The sequence below is a fragment of the Serinus canaria genome, chromosome 25 (assembly GCF_022539315.1).
Source record: "Serinus canaria isolate serCan28SL12 chromosome 25, serCan2020, whole genome shotgun sequence".
In the NCBI taxonomy this organism is placed as follows: Eukaryota; Metazoa; Chordata; class Aves; order Passeriformes; family Fringillidae; genus Serinus; species Serinus canaria.
The window spans coordinates 11097937-11114328 of record NC_066338.1 but is presented as its reverse complement, the minus strand read 5'-3'; the positions used below and the strand labels follow the sequence as shown (position 1 = coordinate 11114328).

The 16392-nt window shown below is 65.3% G+C and overlaps 1 protein-coding gene across 6 annotated transcripts; it reads left to right on the top strand.

Annotated features, from left to right (window-relative positions):
- The first annotated feature begins 99 nt into the window (after window positions 1-99).
- ZBTB7B (zinc finger and BTB domain containing 7B) lies at window positions 100-14450 on the top strand. Of its 6 annotated transcripts, none has more exons than XM_050984728.1 (3): window positions 100-171; window positions 11259-12262; window positions 13040-14450. In XM_050984728.1, exons 2-3 carry the CDS (start codon window positions 11268-11270, stop codon window positions 13458-13460), a joined length of 1416 nt encoding a protein of 471 aa, XP_050840685.1. In that variant the 5' UTR covers window positions 100-171; window positions 11259-11267; the 3' UTR covers window positions 13461-14450. The 6 variants fall into 6 exon arrangements, with proteins under 6 accessions (XP_050840685.1, XP_050840681.1, XP_050840683.1 ...); XM_050984724.1 differs by lacking the exon at window positions 100-171 and adding an exon at window positions 1491-1588; XM_050984726.1 differs by lacking the exon at window positions 100-171 and adding an exon at window positions 1592-1710.
- The last annotated feature ends 1942 nt before the right edge of the window (window positions 14451-16392 follow it).

Sequence of the window (16392 nt, the reverse complement as noted above, 5' to 3'; positions counted from 1 at the left end):
TGTCCGTCCGCGTATCGTTGCCGCCCACGGGGCTCGGCTCCGGGAACCAGCAGTGCCCTCTGCAGGCCGCTGCCGCGGGCCACGATGACCACCCGGTCCTTCCTGCCACGCCGCCGGCCCGGCTGAGCCCGCGGCCCCCGCCCGGCCCCGGTCTTGGCCCCGCCGAGAAAGGTGAGTGCGACCGCACCATCGGCGTCGCCAAGGGAGAAGGAGGGAGAGAAAGTCACCAGGAGCACAGCCGCAGGCAGTGGCAGAGCGCAGCGGCGATGGCGAACTCTGGCCCGAGGGGACGGGCGGGGAGCGATGGAGCCGGGGGTCGGTGGCAGCCGCACGGATGGTGAGGTAGTTCTGCGGGTTCGCCCCTCCGCCCCGCAGAAGCCCCGAGCCTGGCGGGCTGGTACCCTGGACAGGGATGCAGGTGCACGGTCAGAGGGACGGAGCTGGGGAAGCGAAGCGGGCGGCTGGGAGAGGCGCGGCGGCAGGTGCCCGGTACCGGGGCCTGGAGAAGGGGTGGGGGTCCTGTTCTCGGCCCCGGCGCGGTGCCTCGGCGCGCCCCTCCGCCCACTGACATAACGTCTGTGCGGGGCCGTGTTTGCCTTGGCAGCCCCGGAGCGGCGGTGGCTCCTCACACTTTCCGCTAGCGCCGGGCAGTGGCCGCGCTCGGAGCCAGGCGCGGGGGGGCCGGGGTGAGCCGAGGTGAGCCCCGGGGCCGCCGCTGCCTCCCTGAGCCGGCAGCGGCCAAACAGGTTGCGCGGGGCCCGCGCCCATGCACCTGCGGAGGAGCCACCCCGCTGGGGGCCGCCGCGCCCCGCTCCAGCGCCGAGAACAGGGGGTTGCTCCCTGCGCCGCGCCCCCACCTGCCCGGCGCCCGGCTCCCCGCCGTGCCACGTTCTCCGTATCCAGCTCTCCATCCCCCCGTGCCCGGCACTCCAGTACCCCGGTGTCTGCTCCTTGGTGCCCGGTTCCCCGAGCCCGGCTCTCCACCCCTGTACCTCACCCTACGCACGGTTTCCCGTGCCCGGCACTCGAAACTCTCCCTTGGTGCACACTTCTCGGTTCTTACCCCCCCCCCCCCCGCCATGCCCGGGTCCCCGCCCCCCGTGTCCGCGGGGCGGAGCGGGCAGTGCCGTGCCGGCCCCGGCACTCGGCGGCCGCGGCGGGCGGGGCGCGCTCGGCGCCTGGCACCGCACTCGGCGCCGGTGGGGGCCGCAGTGGGGCTGTCCCGTGCTCTCCTGCCCGGGCCGGGAGCCGACTCCCGCCCGATCCCGTTAACCGCCTCTGACTCAGCCGCCCCCCACCCGCACACCCCGGTCCCGGGGGCCCGCAAGACCCCCGCCCTCCCGAGGGGGGTGGGGCGGGGCTGACGGGCGGGGCACTCCACCAATCGGACGCGTGACCGCCAGCGCGCTGCCCAATGAGGAGGCGGGGGCGGGCGCTTCCTGGAGCCCCGGCGGCGGCGGCGGCGGCGGCGGCGGCGGCGGCGGCGGCAGCAGTGGCCGGGGGGCGGGCGGGGCGCGGCGGCGGCAGGTGAAGGCGGAGGCGGGGCCGTGGCTCCGGGACCGGTCTGTGGCTCGGGCGGGGTGCGCAGGTGAGCGGCAGTGGGTGGGAGCGGATAGACCCACCGAAGGGGGTTGCGCGGAGGTACCGACCCACCGGCAGCGGGATCGGGACGGGGACCGGTGCGGTGACCGCTTTTGCCGCCCGGTTGCGGTGAGTCGCGCAGATTTGGGATGCTGCTGGCAACGGGTGGGCATGGTTGGTACGCGATCACTGCACGGCCCCTCTGTCCCCGCCCGCCGCCGGAGCCGGTGGACACGTCGCCCGTGGGGCGGGGGGTGTCACTCGTGGGCTGTTCCCGGTCCCTGCGCACGGGGCTGCGGGAAATCTGTGACATCGGCAGGTCCCTGCTGCGTGCCGGGGCGGCTGCCAAGGCTCCGCTGTGCTGTGGTCCTGTTGCGGTGCTGCTCCATCCAGCCAGGGTCCCCCGCAGGTCTCCCACGGGTGACTGGGTACTGCCACCCCTCCTCCCTAACCTGGTGAGCAGCTTGGCAGCGTGCCTGATGCACCGGGTGGGGACGGCACCGTTGCAGGAGGAAGGCAACTCAGGGAGCCCCTTCTGCACCCGTATTGGTAGAGTTGGAAGGTATCCCAGTGTCCCAGCACGCTGTGCCACGCTGGTGAGCCCCGACCCTGGCACACTGGCAGCAGCAGTGGGTGCCTCTTCTCGGCTGTGCAGTGGTCCCCCGGGTTCGGTGTCATGGTAGCACCTGCCAAGCACCGGTGGACTCTGCCCCGTGCGCCCAGCCCTGCCGTACCTGTCCTCGTCCCCCTGGCTGGCTGCCCCCGGCCGCTGTTTGCCCGGGGCGGGGTGCGGTATTTACCCTCCTGCCGGAGCAGATCCACGTCTTGGGCCACAGCCGCCCTCGATCCGTGGCTGCGTTCACTTGGCGAGGGGACACAGTGCCAGTTTTGTCCCGGGGTGAGTCGCACTGTACCTCGGTTTCCCCCACCACAGCCGGGGTGACAGGAGCGGGGTCAGCCTGCGATCCCCGGCACTGCCGGAGGCAGGCTGCAGCTGCGGCCGCTCAAGGCTTCGGTGGTGATGCTGGTGCAGGGAGGGAGGGACTGAGCTCGGGAACTTAAAGTGGGCGCATGGAGAAGGGGAAACCCTGGCACAGCAGAGAGAGTGGGGCAGCAGGGCTAGGAGTGTCTATGCCGGGCATGGGTGCGGAGGTGAGCATAGAGAAGTGACAGCTGTGTGTCGGGGGGCATATCCGTGTCGGGTCCTGGGGACCCTCTGAGACCCCCTGCCTGGGCTCAGGCTGCCCCAGCGCTGCGGTGCTGAGCCCGAGGCTGTGGCAGCGCGGCTCTGCCAGCTGCTGCCGTGCACCCTCAGTGCACACGTGGCACGAGCGGGACAGGCCCGAGCACACGGGGGCGGGAGGGGCACGGCGGGGCTGCGGCACCAGCGCGGCCCCTGCTGCACCCCAGCTCTCGAGGGGTGGCTGCTGCCCCGTGCGTGAAGCAGGAACTTCTCCTTCAGGGCAGGCAGCGGATGATGAAACCAGGGAGAAATCTCTCCTGGCAGCCTGTGGGCTGCTGGCGGGAGCCCCCGGGAGCCTGCGCTCCCCCTGCGCTGCCACCACTGCCTTCCCATGGTAACTCCACGGCGGGAGCAGGCAGGGTGCCGGTGGGAGCGGCCGCCCCGTCTGGAGGATTGGCGCCCGCCTGGCTCCCCGTGGCAGCATTGGCGTCCCTGACATGCCCCGAGAGCTGCATGTCCACACCCCAGCAAGCCCCAGGGCGGTCAGAGGACCTGGTGAGGGGCTGGGCTGAGACCCGTCAAACTTGCTTTGTGCCAGGAAGATGGCGCTTGGGTAGCCATGCAGACAGGAGAGGTGGTGGTGCCGGGGCTGTGGCTAGTGACCTTCACTGCACCCGAGCATACCGTGTGCCCAGGGCTGGGCAGGTCAGTTGACATGCAGGATGGTGCAGTGGGAGCCATGGTGCCCGGGTGACTTGTATCCCCAGAGCTTCTGGCATGACTTGGTGGAGCCCTGGGCAGGCAGGAGGACCAGCCCGGGTGAGGGAAAATGAAAGCAGGTGATGCGGAAGGAGAAGTAGGTCAGGCGAGCTCTGGCCTCTCCCAGCAGCCTTGGTTGCACTGCGTGCTCCACTCTGCCCAGCTGTCTCTGTCATGTCCCCAGGCCCCGTGGGCAGCAGTTGGAGTGGGGAGTGGGTAAGGGGGGTCCTGCTGCCCGGCTCTGGGTCCTGGGCAAGGTGGGTGCCAGGCACTGCCTCCACTGAACACCAGCAGGGTGGAGAATGTGGCTGTGCTGGCTGACATTCATTGGGTACAGTGACACCCCAGCAGTTTTACTTTGATTCCCCTCCCCTGGGCAACCATCAGGGCACAGGGCTTGGAGCCATAGCAAGGGTGGACAGGAGGATTGCCAGTCCCACTGCAGGGCTAAGGAAGAGAAGGGAAGAGACCCTTGTGCCCTGCTCAGGTGGCACAAGGCAGCTGGTGTGGTGTGGACATCATGATGGGCCCTGGGGACCGCCCATGTCCCACAGAGGGGCTCCACAGAGGCTGCCCGTGCCTGCTGCACTGTGGAGCCATGGGGCATCACCCTATGCTTGCTGCAGGGCTGGCTAGGGTCTCCTCAGTGGCACTCTGTGGGTTGGAGTGGCTGCGGCGGGCACGGCCTGGCTGTCGGTGCTGTGTGGGCTCGGGGGAGTCTGGGGGGGATTAGAACTGCCTGCCCCCCTTTCCTCCCTGGGATCAGCCGTGGGCAGCGGGGAGCTGGCAGCAGGCAGCTGCCGTGGGGGCGGAAGCCGGGCTATTTTGGAGGGTGTGGAGGGGGGGCTGTGGGTTGGCACTGTCCTTGCCGGGTGACCCCACCAGGACCAGCACCACCCTAGTGCCAGGATGGAGCCCTGGGGGCCAGCCTGTGCCACTGGTGATGCTCAGTCCCCGAGGTGCTGTGAGGACATGAACCCTGCATATTGAGTAGGAGGTGCCACCAGCTGGGGGGGGCCCTTGGGGCTGTGCAGCACACTGGGACCCAGGGGGTCTGGCTACCCTCCAAGGGGCTCCCGTGACTGTGCTGCAGGGCCAGCAACTCCAGAGCCAGCTTACCCTGGGGCCAGTGAGCAGGCCCAGTTGTAGGTGAGCCTGCCTGTCCCAGGCTGGTGGCTGGCAGAGCCTTCCTTCCTTCCTTCCTTCCTTCCTTCCTTCCTTCCTTCCTTCCTTCCTTCCTTCCTTCCTTCCTTCCTTCCTTCCGTTCCGGTTCCTTCCTTCCTCCTCCTTCCCGTTCCTATCCGTCTTCCTGTCCGTTATCCTCTTCCTTCCTTCCTCCTTCCTCCTTCCGTCCGTCGCTTCCTTCCTCCATTCACTTCCTTCCTAGTCCTTACCGGTCCTATCCTACCTTCCTGGTACCTTCTGTCCTCATTCCTAGGTCCTTCACGATCCATGTCCTATCCTTCCTCCTCCTGTCCTATCCTTCCTTCCGTCCTTACGCCGCATCCTGTCCCTCCATCCCTCCTTCCACCCCTCACGTCCTTCCGTTCCGTTCCTATAGTTCCGCTATCCTCCTGTGAAGTCCTTCGCTTCCCTTGCCTGGTCCTCCTTTTCCGTTTCCTTCCTTCCAGTGATTCACGTTCCTTCCTTAACAATGCACTGCTCCCTTCCTCCTTCCTTCCACTTCCTTCCTTCCTTCCTTCCCTCCTTCCCTCCTTCCTTCCTTCCTTCCCTCCTTCCTTCCCTCCCTCCCCCATCTCCTTGGCACATTGGGAAGGCCAGAGGTGACACACAGAGGCCACATCTGTCCTGGGCAAGTGTGTGGCCATGGCAGGGCAGGGTGCTGCTCTGTGTCAGGATGTGATGCAGGAGATGGGGTTGCCCATCCTGCCATTGAAAGAGGAGCTGGGATGAGGCCATGTCCCCTCACTGGTGACGGTGCCACAGGCCAAGGCAAGGGTGGAGCTTGGAGATGGATGGATGGACGGACGGACGGACTCATGGAGGTTAGTCCATCTTCCCCAAAGGCCAGCACCTCCCCACCTGGCCCCCCAGACAGGCAGCCTGATGCCCCCCAGCCAGGGCGAGCAGCAGTTTGTGGCCAGCGCCTGTGTGGTTGCAACACCCCCAGGGTGGGGGGGCCATGGTGACTCACCCCATCCTGGCCACCAGTAGGAACCCTGACTCAGGGCTGCATGCCCATGCCGTTCTGTGCCCCTCCCTGCCCGCCTCGCCCACCTTATCTCCCGCCCTTAGCACCTGGCACACCTGGGCCAGGGGGGACTGGCGCCATTCCCCTCCTTTATGGGGAACAAAGGGCAGGGGAAGGGTTGGCAGCAGGTGCCACAGCCCTCCTCCTTCCCTCCTGTCCTCCCTCCCTCTCATGGATGCTGTCCAGGGCTGTGCCCTGTTTTTTGACCCCCCACTGGGGCAGCCTGGAGTGTTGTGGCAGTGTGGTGGGCAATGCTGCCCACAACCCTGTACTGGCTGTGTGCTGCTGCACTCCAGGCACTGGGTGATCCGTGGCACCACAGTTGGCTCCTGCCCAGCACAGGGTCGACAGTGGTGGGACAGTGAGATACCATGGGGGGCACACTGGTGATGCCCCTCTGCCCTTCTCTACTGCCTGCCCAGGGGTCTTGCACAACCCAGCTCCTTTCGTCAGCACTGCTGGGGCTGGGCCCGAGCCCTTTGCTGTCCGGCTGCTTTGCGGTGGGGCTCTTCCCCTTTCTGCCTGGCCTTCTGCAGACAGCCCTAGCTCTGGAGCCTGCTGGGCCGTGCCAGGGTGCCACAGTGCAGGTGCCCCTGACCAGTCTGGCGTGGGTTGCCTGGGCGGGTGCCGGTGCTGGTGGTGGGGTGTGGGGTGAGCTCTCCGGGCTGCTAATTGCTGTTTAGCTGGGGACACAGAGGGTGTAATTACGGGGGGATTGCGTGAATGTGCAGCCTGGCCGGGGAGCCCATGAGTGCCCCTGCCCAGGGAGTGGAGGGGATCAGGCAGCATAGTGCAGCTGGGCCGTCACTGCTTCCCACATTCCCCACGGGATCTTGGGAACCTGCTCCAAGGGGAGAGCAGGACAGGAATCCATAGGACGGGGGGTTGGCTCCAGGGCTGGCCGGGCAGGCTGCAGCATGCTGCACCCAGCCCTGCCCTGCTGCCGCCGAGCACAGGCGCCCTCGCAGCCCGGCTGGGCTGGCCATGGCCAGTGGCGAGCACCCAGCGCCCTGCCTTGGGGCAGACAACAAGGTGAGGGCCTGTGTGATGTGCCACGGCACGGCGGGGGGGAGCAGGGGCAGACGGCTTGGAGATGATGTTGGGGGGGAAGGCATGCTTACGCTACGGGTGCCTATCCTCGCAGCACTGGAGATTTTCTCCCGTGGGAGTGGGCCGGGGATGCCCCCCACCCGGTTCTGGGTTGGCGCCCCACGGCGCAGCACTGGCCGCAAAGAGTTAATGCCGTGTGTGTTCTGGGAAGCGGGGCTGGGAGGTGCGTGACCCGGGGTGTGGGCGTCGACTCCTTTTGAGGTGGGATCCTGAGCTCAAGTGCAGCGGGGAGCGGGGCCAAGTTCACACAGCACCCTGCCTTCCCCTCCCTGCCACTCGCGGGCCGTCAGCCGGGCCGCGACGCAGCGCTGAGCCACGCCGGGACACGGGGCAGGTGAGCCACACACCCACCCTGCCATCGCTGATGGTGTGGAGGAGGAAGTTGCCAGGGTGGTGGGGATCCGGTGTGGCACTGGACACTGGGAGATCTGGGCCAGCTGCTTCAGCAGCAGCAGGCTGTGGGACGTTGGTGTTACCTGAGCCCTACACCACCCTTACTGCTGATGGGATGGGGTGGGATGGGATGGGATGGGATGGGACGAGTGGAGAGATCTGGGTCACTTTGGTTTGGCAGAGCAGGGCCCACACCCTACAGTGGCAATGCCAGGCAGCTGGATGTGGCAGTGGGGTAGGTTTTGGCTGCAGGAGGGGGCCAGGATGCCAGCACAGTGCCAGCAGGCTGGGTGGGCGGCATGGGGACTTTGCTTCTTGCCCTTGCCACAGATGCCAGGAGCGACTCTGGCAACACCACTAGTCCTGCTGCACTGTAGCATGGATGCCCTGTGCCCAGCCTCCGTGGCAGCTGTTGTGCCAGGCTGGCACTGGCCCCAGGTGCAGTGCTGGCTGGGCACTGAGGCAGCCCTGGGCCACGGTGCTCAGCCCCCTTCTCAGTGCTGGTGGCTAATGTCCCATGGCTGTGCCTGGGAGCTCTGTGAGTGAGCTGCCACTGTCAGGGGGCCTGAGCAGTGCCATGGGGCTCACTCTCAGTGCTGTGGGGTGGGGGACTGTTTATCCTCTTTCATCTCCAAACCATTTCCTTTTGTCTCTACTCGTTCTTTTCTTCTTTCAAAGAGCAGTGCTGCTCTTCCCACTTCCTCCAGCAATGAGACCCTTGGCATGTGCTTGCTACAGGGTCACCAGCTGAGCCAGACCCTGGCCACCACCCTCCCTGCTGGGCAGACAGAGGAGCTGCACAGCCCCTGCCCTGCAGCCACACCACCATCCACATTGTGGCCATTGGCATCAGGGCTACTGCTGCTCCCTGTTGGCTTCAGGCAGTAGCAGGGTGGGGGCTTGAACAGCCCAGACTCCTGGGTCCACGTCCTGGATCCCAAAGGGTGAGGGGCCCCACGGGTTGAGGGGCCAGGGCAACTCCGCTGCGCTCCCCTTCCGGGGTGACTCATTCTCCCCAGTGGGACTGTGAAGTCCCTCGACAGCATTTGTGACTCTTGTGACCAAAAGCAGGGGCACTTGGCAGCAGCACAGGGTGGGGACTGTGCTCCCTGGGACCTCTGCTCTCCTTCCCCATGAGGGAACAGGTCAGGAGATCCCCCCCCTAGACACCCCTTTCCACCTCACACCTTCCACCGTCCCCAAGCTGGGCCCAGTGCTCAGCACAGGCTGGCACTGTGCCCTCACATGGGGTGCCATCCTTGCTTGGTGGCATGGCACACAGCCTATCCCAATGCAGGAGGGGCACTGCAGGGACCCCAGCCTGCTGCCCATGGCCCTGCCTGGGTGGCTGGACCCCTCGGACGGAGGAGCTGGCACGTGGGTGGAGCCTGGCCATGGTTGTCCCAGGCAGCCCGGGCTGGCAGAGGGATGTCAGGGTGACCCGGGCAGACATTGTTCCTGCTGCCACCCGCCCTGCATAGGAGCCAGCTCAGCGCGGGGAGCAACTCCCCCTTTCCTTTCCTCAGTCCCATTCGGCTGCTTCAGCCAAAATGTGCCCAACCACAGCATTGAGGTAACTGAGGAAGCTCTGGCTTGGCGAGGCCATGGGCATCACCACCTGCGTCCTCCGGGCCATCACCTCCAGAAGCAGCCCAGCGTAATGCTGGGGGCACGGGGGCGGCTCCTGTCCCCTCACACCTCATCCTCTGCCATTTCCTTATCACTGCGGTGATCTCCTCGACGGCAGCACCCGCTCAGCATGTGACTTCGCTCCAGTGAGGAGGATGTGCGGGGGGTGGGGGTGTCAGCAAAGGAGCCGTAAGGGGCGGTTTGGTGCAATGGAAAATCCCCCTCCTGCTGCCACCACCTCGCCCCCACCCTGCCCCAGCCCTGCAGCTATGTCTGGTGGCACCGAGTCCTGTGGCTGCTCACCGGGGTCCCAACTGCCTTACCAGACCTCTGCTGGTGATTTCTGTGACATTGGCAGCACTGAGGCTGTGTCCATCTGCACTGGGACATGGTGAGGCCTGTGCCCATGCCCGTCCCTCAGAGCACCCTGCCAACTGCTGGGATATGATGGGGTCTCAGCTGCTGCCCTGTGCCCAGACACCCCCACAGGCACGTGCCAGTGGGTGCCATCAGTCTTGCGAGTGCCCTGTGCCCAGGTTTCTTGTGGGGCTGGAGGTGCTGTGGGGACCAGGGCAGAAGGGAAGCTGTCCTGGTGCCCTCTCTGGGGGAGGCAATGTTGGAGGACACAGTGCCACCCCATCCTGTGACTATTGCCTGTGACAGTCCTGGGGGTCTGTAGGGCTCCGGCCCACCCATGGCAGGTGCCCCATCCCTGTCATCCCTCTCCAGCTGCCCAAGCTGTGGCATGGGGTACTTGCCCCCCTGCTTAATCCTGCCCCTGCAGCTAATCCTGCCTAATCCCACCGGGGGCTGTCACTGCCTGTTGGCTCCCGGGGCCCTGATGGTTTAATCACCCCTAATCCGATCACCCCCACCTTGGCAGGCAGAGGGGACCTCAACCAGTGGCGGGATGGGCTCCTGCCAGGGAGGGGGGCTTGGCCGTGGATGCTGGCGCCAGCATCCCAGGCGGTCGGCACTGCTGGCTCCCGGTTTCAGGGGCGGCTGCCGCCTGCCCTGCCGGTCGGGCCTGCTCGGCAGCGGCTGGGGCGGCTCCGCAGCCGGTTGCTCCGGGGCCGTTCCCAGCTGCCTGCCGAGGCAGCCCCAGCTGGCAGCCGCCCAAGCGCAGGGAGCGGCCGGCTTGGGGATGGGCCCCTGTGCCGGGGGCCGTCGCCCGCGCCGCCCCTCCATGGGCAAGAGGGGGCACGTCCCCCACGCCCGCCTGCCGACGGCACAGTGTGGTTTGGCACGGCCCGGTGGGTTTAGGGTGGATGGGCCTGGTGTGGTTCAGCGTTGCCTGGCATGGCTTGGTGATGGCCAGTGCCACATGCCGCTGTCCACCATGGCTTGGCTTGGCGTGGCACAACTTGAGAGGTGGTACCCACCTCTGCTTCCCCCAGGCTGCAGTTGCTGGACTCCCATTCTACTGTCACCCAGCAGTGCCAGTGTCACCCAGCAGCCTGGCTGGCTGCAAGGGCCACAGCTGGGCATGGTGTTACTGGACAGGTTGCAGCCCCGGAGCTGCCACTGCTGCCTGCAGCCTGCCTGCAGGTTGTGAGGATCATGGGCTCCCCCTTCCCACCTGTGCTGGCTCCACAGGAGCACGTGGGTCCCTGGAGGTGCACCATGGGGACTTCAGTAGGAGTCTGAGCAGTGCTGGGTTTAGGGCTGAGGCCAAGCTCTGCCAGCTGCAGCGTGGGAAAGGCCTGACTGGCGCAGGCTGGGCTTGGCTGGGTGAGGAGTGGCCCCAGGCTGGGGCACAGGGGGAGGGAGGGGGCCCAGTCCCGACCAGGAGCGGGGGCAGGAACCGGTGGCACAGGTGCTGATCCTAATCTGCCGTGGCAGGAAGTGTGGCCCCTGTTCCCAGCCCAGCTGGGCTCCATGGGGCGGCCCTCGGCCCTCAGGGTGCTCTTCCCAGCGCTCGCCCGCCCACCCATGCCTCTGCCAGCGAGACCCGTGTTCCCAGGATGGGGTTACTGGGAGCCAGTGGCTGTGCCCGGCCGTGGCGGTGGGCTGGGGGAATTGTGGGTGGGCTGGCGCAGGAAGTGCTGCACCTCGCTGCTGTTCAAAGGCACCACGCTGAGATTTCTCTCTTTGCTGTGGCGGCGCGGGCGGCTGGGTGCTGGTGGTAGTGGAGGAAGTGCAGAGGCCTGTGGTGGGGGGCCTGCGCCCGCCAACCTCGACACAGCATGGAGGGAACTGAGCGCAGACCCTGGGCCCCAAGCCTGCCCTAGTTAATGTCCCACTGAAACCCCAGTGCCACCCAGCATGTACAGGCAGCGTTCCTTGTGCCCAGGCTTTATGGCAGCGATGTTCCAGCTGCAGTGTTTCTTCCAAGTGCTCTCTCCCATTTTGTTCCTCTGTCAGTCAAGCAGTATCCTATCCTTCCTGCAGGTCAGGACGATGGCCAGCCCAGAGGACGACCTCATCGGCATCCCCTTCCCCGAGCACAGCAGCGAGCTGCTGAGCTGCCTGAACGAACAAAGGCAGCTGGGGCTTCTCTGCGACGTCACCATCAAGACGCAGGGGCTGGAGTACCGCACCCACCGTGCCGTCCTGGCTGCCTCCAGCCGCTATTTCAAGAAGCTCTTCGCGGGGCCGGGGCCGGGGCAGGAGGTCTGTGAGCTGGACTTTGTGGGGCCGGAGGCACTGGGTGCGCTACTGGAGTTCGCTTACACGGCCACGCTGACCATCAGCAGCGCCAACATGGGCGAGGTGCTGCGCGCTGCCCGGCTGCTGGAGATCCCCTGTGTCATCGCTGCCTGCGTGGAGATCCTGCAGGGCAGCGGGCTGGAGGCACCTGGCCCCGATGACGGCGACTGCGAACGCGCCCGCCGCTACCTGGAGGCTTTCTCCACCCTCCCCGAGGGTGAGGTGCCTGCCCCGCCGCCCCCCCGCCCCACCCCGCGCCGCAGCAAGAAGACCCGCAAGTTCCTGCAAGCCCGCGGTGCCCAGCTCAACAACCACTCCGAGGAGCCACCCGCTGAGGCTGAGGGCTCCGGCAGCCCCCCGCCACCCTCCCAGCTGCCCTCACCCCCTCTGCCCGAGGGGCTGTCCCTGCCCTACGACAGCTTTGAGCTTCCTGAGGAGGAGGAGCTGCCCCCACACCCCTTCCCCTTCCCCTACCAGCCCCCCTTGTCCCCTGAGGAGGCAGCTTCTGACGACGACGCCATCGACCCCGACCTGATGGCGTATCTGAGCTCGCTGCACCATGAGTCGCTGGCGCCTGGGCTGGATAGCCCCGACAAGCTGGTGCGCAAGCGCCGCTCACAGATGCCCCAAGAGTGCCCCGTCTGCCACAAGGTCATCCACGGCGCCGGCAAGCTGCCTCGCCACATGCGCACGCACACGGGCGAGAAGCCCTTTGCCTGCCAGGTCTGCGGGGTCCGATTCACACGGTGAGTGCTGCTGGACGGGCTCTCCCTCTCTGATGTGTGCCAAATGACATCCCCTAAGGCACCCCCCCACCCCGTGCCAGTCCTACCAGGGCCTGGCCACAGGCCTTGCATGGTTCGTAGGGTTTTCTGCATCCCCTGAGTGCTGCCAGACCAAACTGATGGCGCACTGCACAGCACCCCTCTGCCAGTCCTGCCAGTGTGGTGCACATTCAGAGGGTGTTCTGTGCCCCGTGAGTGCTCTGGACCAGCACAGGTACCCAGTGGCAACCTCCATGGCACCCCCTGCAAGTTCTGGTGTGGTGCAGTGGGGTTATGGGGCCTTCTGCACCTGACGAGTGCTGCTGGGCTGACCTGAGGTACCCAGTAGCATCCCCGGTGATGTCCCTTTGCCATAGCTGTTGGTGAAGTCAGGTCGATGGGGTGTTCTGCACTCTGTGAGTGCTGCCAGATCACCCAAGGCCTGATACCTGATGGCACCCATAACACCTCATCTGTCGGCCCTGGTATGGCTGTGGTGCAGATCCAGGGGAGTCTTCTGCACTATGTAAGCACTGCCAGAGCAGCCCGGGGTAGCCAGCAGCATCCCCCCTGCCAGCTGACAGCTGCATCTCAGCCATGCAGCCGTACAATGGTCCTGTGCCTCGCCAAGCACCCAGAGCCCTGTGCCCCGCAGAGCGTCCCTGCTCTCAGGCTTCCAGCACCATTGCCCTCCCCCCGGTGGTTGGATGGCATGTTGGCTACTCAATGCCAATGTCTCCCTGTATGTCCCACCTCCAGGAACGACAAACTGAAGATCCACATGCGGAAGCACACAGGCGAGCGGCCCTACTCCTGCCAGCACTGCAGCGCCCGCTTCCTGCACAGCTATGACCTGAAGAACCACATGCACCTGCACACAGGCGCCCGGCCCTACGAGTGCTACCTCTGCCACAAGGCCTTCGCCAAGGACGACCACCTCCAGCGGCACCTGAAGGGCCAGAACTGCCTGGAGGTGCGGACGCGCCGCCGCCGCCGCGATGAGCCGCCCCCGCCGCCCGCGGGGCCCCCGGGCCTCGACCTCTCCAACGGGCGGCTGGAGGGGCTGCGCCTCTCCATTGCCCGCTACTGGGCCCCAGGGCAGCCTGAGGAGGAGGAAGAGGAGCAGGAAGGCGAAGAAGGGCCACAGCCAGATGGCACCGTGCCGGTGGAGATGGCGTAGGGCCAATGTGACGGCAGGTGTTGTGCCGTTCCATGCTGAGCTGTGCTGTGCCCACTGGGGTTTCTGTTCCTTTTTTTCCCGTCACGGTTCATTCCTAGTTATGCAAAGGGGGAAACTCCCCTCGGCCGATTTGCACAAGGGGGTGGGGGGCCCCTATCACCCCCCCACTGTGCCCGGGCCCACCTGGTCATGCCCAGGTGGGTGATGGGGGGATCGGGACTTGGATGTCCCCCCACCAAATCCCTCGTGGATGCCAGGACTGGGCAGGGGCACCCATGGACCAAGGCCCCCCCCCCCAGGTGGGGAGAGCCCCCCCCCTCATCCTCTCCAGTGGTGGAGGGGCACTGCCCTACGCTGTGCATAGCTTGTCCCCACCTCCCCACTCTGAGCAGCCCCTCCCCCCCGGCGAGCCCCCCTCGCCCCTGCACTCCCGGCTGCTTTCTCTTGGTTGCACTATTCGGGTGAGCCCACCCGGGTGCGGGGCAGCCCCGGCCCCCCCCGGACCCTTTCCCCTTCCAAAATCCCCCGGCCCTGTGGGACCCCCCCTTCCCTGGGGTGGCCAGGCCCCCACGGTCACCCCTCTGTCCTTTGCACATGCCCCCCGCAGGGCGCAGCCTCCCCGGGGGTGGAGGGGACCGGCACTATTTGTCTACAAATAAGAGTTTTATCTATATTTAAAAAGATTATGTAATATATTCCCCCCCACAGCCCCTCTGCTGCCAAGCACCAGCGCTGCCCGGCCTCCATGTCTGCCATGGGGTGCCGGCAGGGATGATGGGGCCGGGGGGGCTCTGCTCCCGTCATGGCTTTAAAGTGCCTTATGGTGAACTTGAACCTTTTCGGCTACTTGAACCTCTCTGGTGTCAGGAACCAAACAAACCATGGGCGGGCGGCCCCCGCCCCGCCGGGCCGCCTCTGCCTGTCTGTATGTCTGTGTTTGTTTTTTTTTTTTAAACGAAGGCTGCTTGGTAATAAACGGAGAAGCAGGGACTTCCCCCGCGTCCAGCTGTCCGTCCATTCTGCATCCCCGCCCTGGAGCAGCTCGGGACTGGGGGCACTGTGGGGCTGGGGACAGGGACATCGAGAGTCTGGGGCACTTCAGGGATGGGGAGCGGGCACCGTGTGTGGAGAGAGGGACACCGAGGGGTGGGGGTCAGCATGGGGCTGGGGGCACCACAGGGATGGGAATGGGGACACCATAAGGCTGGGGACAGGGATGTGTAGGGGCGGGAGGCACAGTGGGCATGGAGATGGTGGCACCAAGGTGCTGAAGATGGGGGCTGGGGGCATTGAGAGGCTGGGATCACAGCAGGGATGGAGCTGGGGCAGCAAGGAGCCGCAAGGGATATCACAAGGTCAGGACCATAATGGGATGGTGGGTGCCAACTCAGAGTACCAGGACTCAAGTGCCTTGAGGACCAGGTGATTCATTCACCAGCCCTTCTGCACCCAGTGGCTCTCAGCTTCTGCTGCACTGGGGGGGCTCCAGGCTCATCCCAGCAGCTGGACCCATGGTTTGGCTGTCCCATGGCCCTGTCCTGCTGTTACTGGGCTCTTGCTCTTGCTTTCACTGTTCTTGGCCTGCTGCTGGTAGCTGAAGTCTTCCTGGGAGATTGGAGCTCAGTGTTGGCATCCAGCATGCCCAGTGCTGGGGAGCACAGGGGGCATTGCCACCCCACAGCCAGCCCTCACCTGCAGAGCAGTCTGCTCTTGATAACCCCACTGCTGCCCACATGACTCTCCTCACTCCTATTCACCTCCTCCAGCCGGGCTCACAGCTGGGCTCACAGCTGGGCAGCTGTTCTGCAGGGGAGCCTCCAGCCCCTGATGATGTCCTTGATGCGCTGCAGCAGCCGCCGCCCTTGCCCTCGCTCCTGGCCCTGCAGCGCTTGGGCCACGCCCGGCCCCGCTGTCTCCTCGTCACTGGAATCCCTGCAGGGCACAGTGGGCAGGGCTGAGCTGCAGCCCCCCCACCACCTGCTGCAGCCCCCAAGCCCGGGTGGGCTCCCAGCACCCCTCTGCTCACAGCTCCTCATCCCCAGAGTCCGGGTAGCCCGGGGGGCCATGCAGACGGAGCAGATGTTGTTCAGGGTTCTGCAGCAGTCACTGCAATACAGCCCTGTGGAAAACGGGGCTGTCAGGAGGGGATGGGGAATTTTCTGGGGAGGGGGTCCTCAAACTGTGGAGTCCCCTGCCTTTGCAGCTGGGTGTGATGCAGGTGCTGAAACCCAGCTGTTCCACAGGTCAGGCATCTGGATGCCCAAGAGGTGGGTGAGGGCAGGAGTCTGGTGGGCACAGGGTGATGCTCTGTGGGTCAATGCCATCATGGGGGTCCTTGACCGTGGTGTCCTCAGGGACACCATGGATCTCTCCCATCCCAGCAGGGCTAACTCACCTGCATCCACAAATCTGCTGCCATCAACATACAGTTTTTCCTGGTTTCTGTAAAGGCTCATCCCTTAAATCTTGGCATTTTGACTGCTCCACAGTGTGCAGCCAGTCATTGAAAAGGTCCTTGCTTCTCAGCAGGGAGCAAAATGGCTTCATTTGATGTCACACACATGACTACTTCTCTCCCTGGTCAATTAGCACCGCCTGGTATTTTGCCAGGCAGCTTAGAGAGATCCAGTGATGTCCCTTTGGATTACGAACAGCCAGCAATGGCACATGGGACCAGCACAGTTAGTGATCATCCCAAAGTGAATTTCTGGGCCTCCTGCATCTTTAGGGTGGTGGCTGCTATGGCCCAGAAGCATGCTGACCATCCAGTTGCTTGGAGAAGGATGCCAGCTGACCTTTGCCAACTTCCAAGGAGCTGTGTCATCCCCACAGAGGCTGCTTGTTGCCTTTTGTGCACACATCATGAAAAGAGTTTAGTTGTATCTGGAAGGCCTTAAGCCAATGCTTCCATGAGCATCCTTTGTGGTGTTAA

Coding starts and splice junctions, on each gene's coding strand:
- ZBTB7B (XM_030231018.2), top strand. CDS start 11,133: ATGTACAGGCAGCGTTCCTTGTGCCCAGGCTTTATGGCAGCGATGTTC. Junction 12,263..13,039: donor TGCGGGGTCCGATTCACACG/GTGAGTGCTGCT, acceptor TCCCACCTCCAG/GAACGACAAACTGAAGATCC.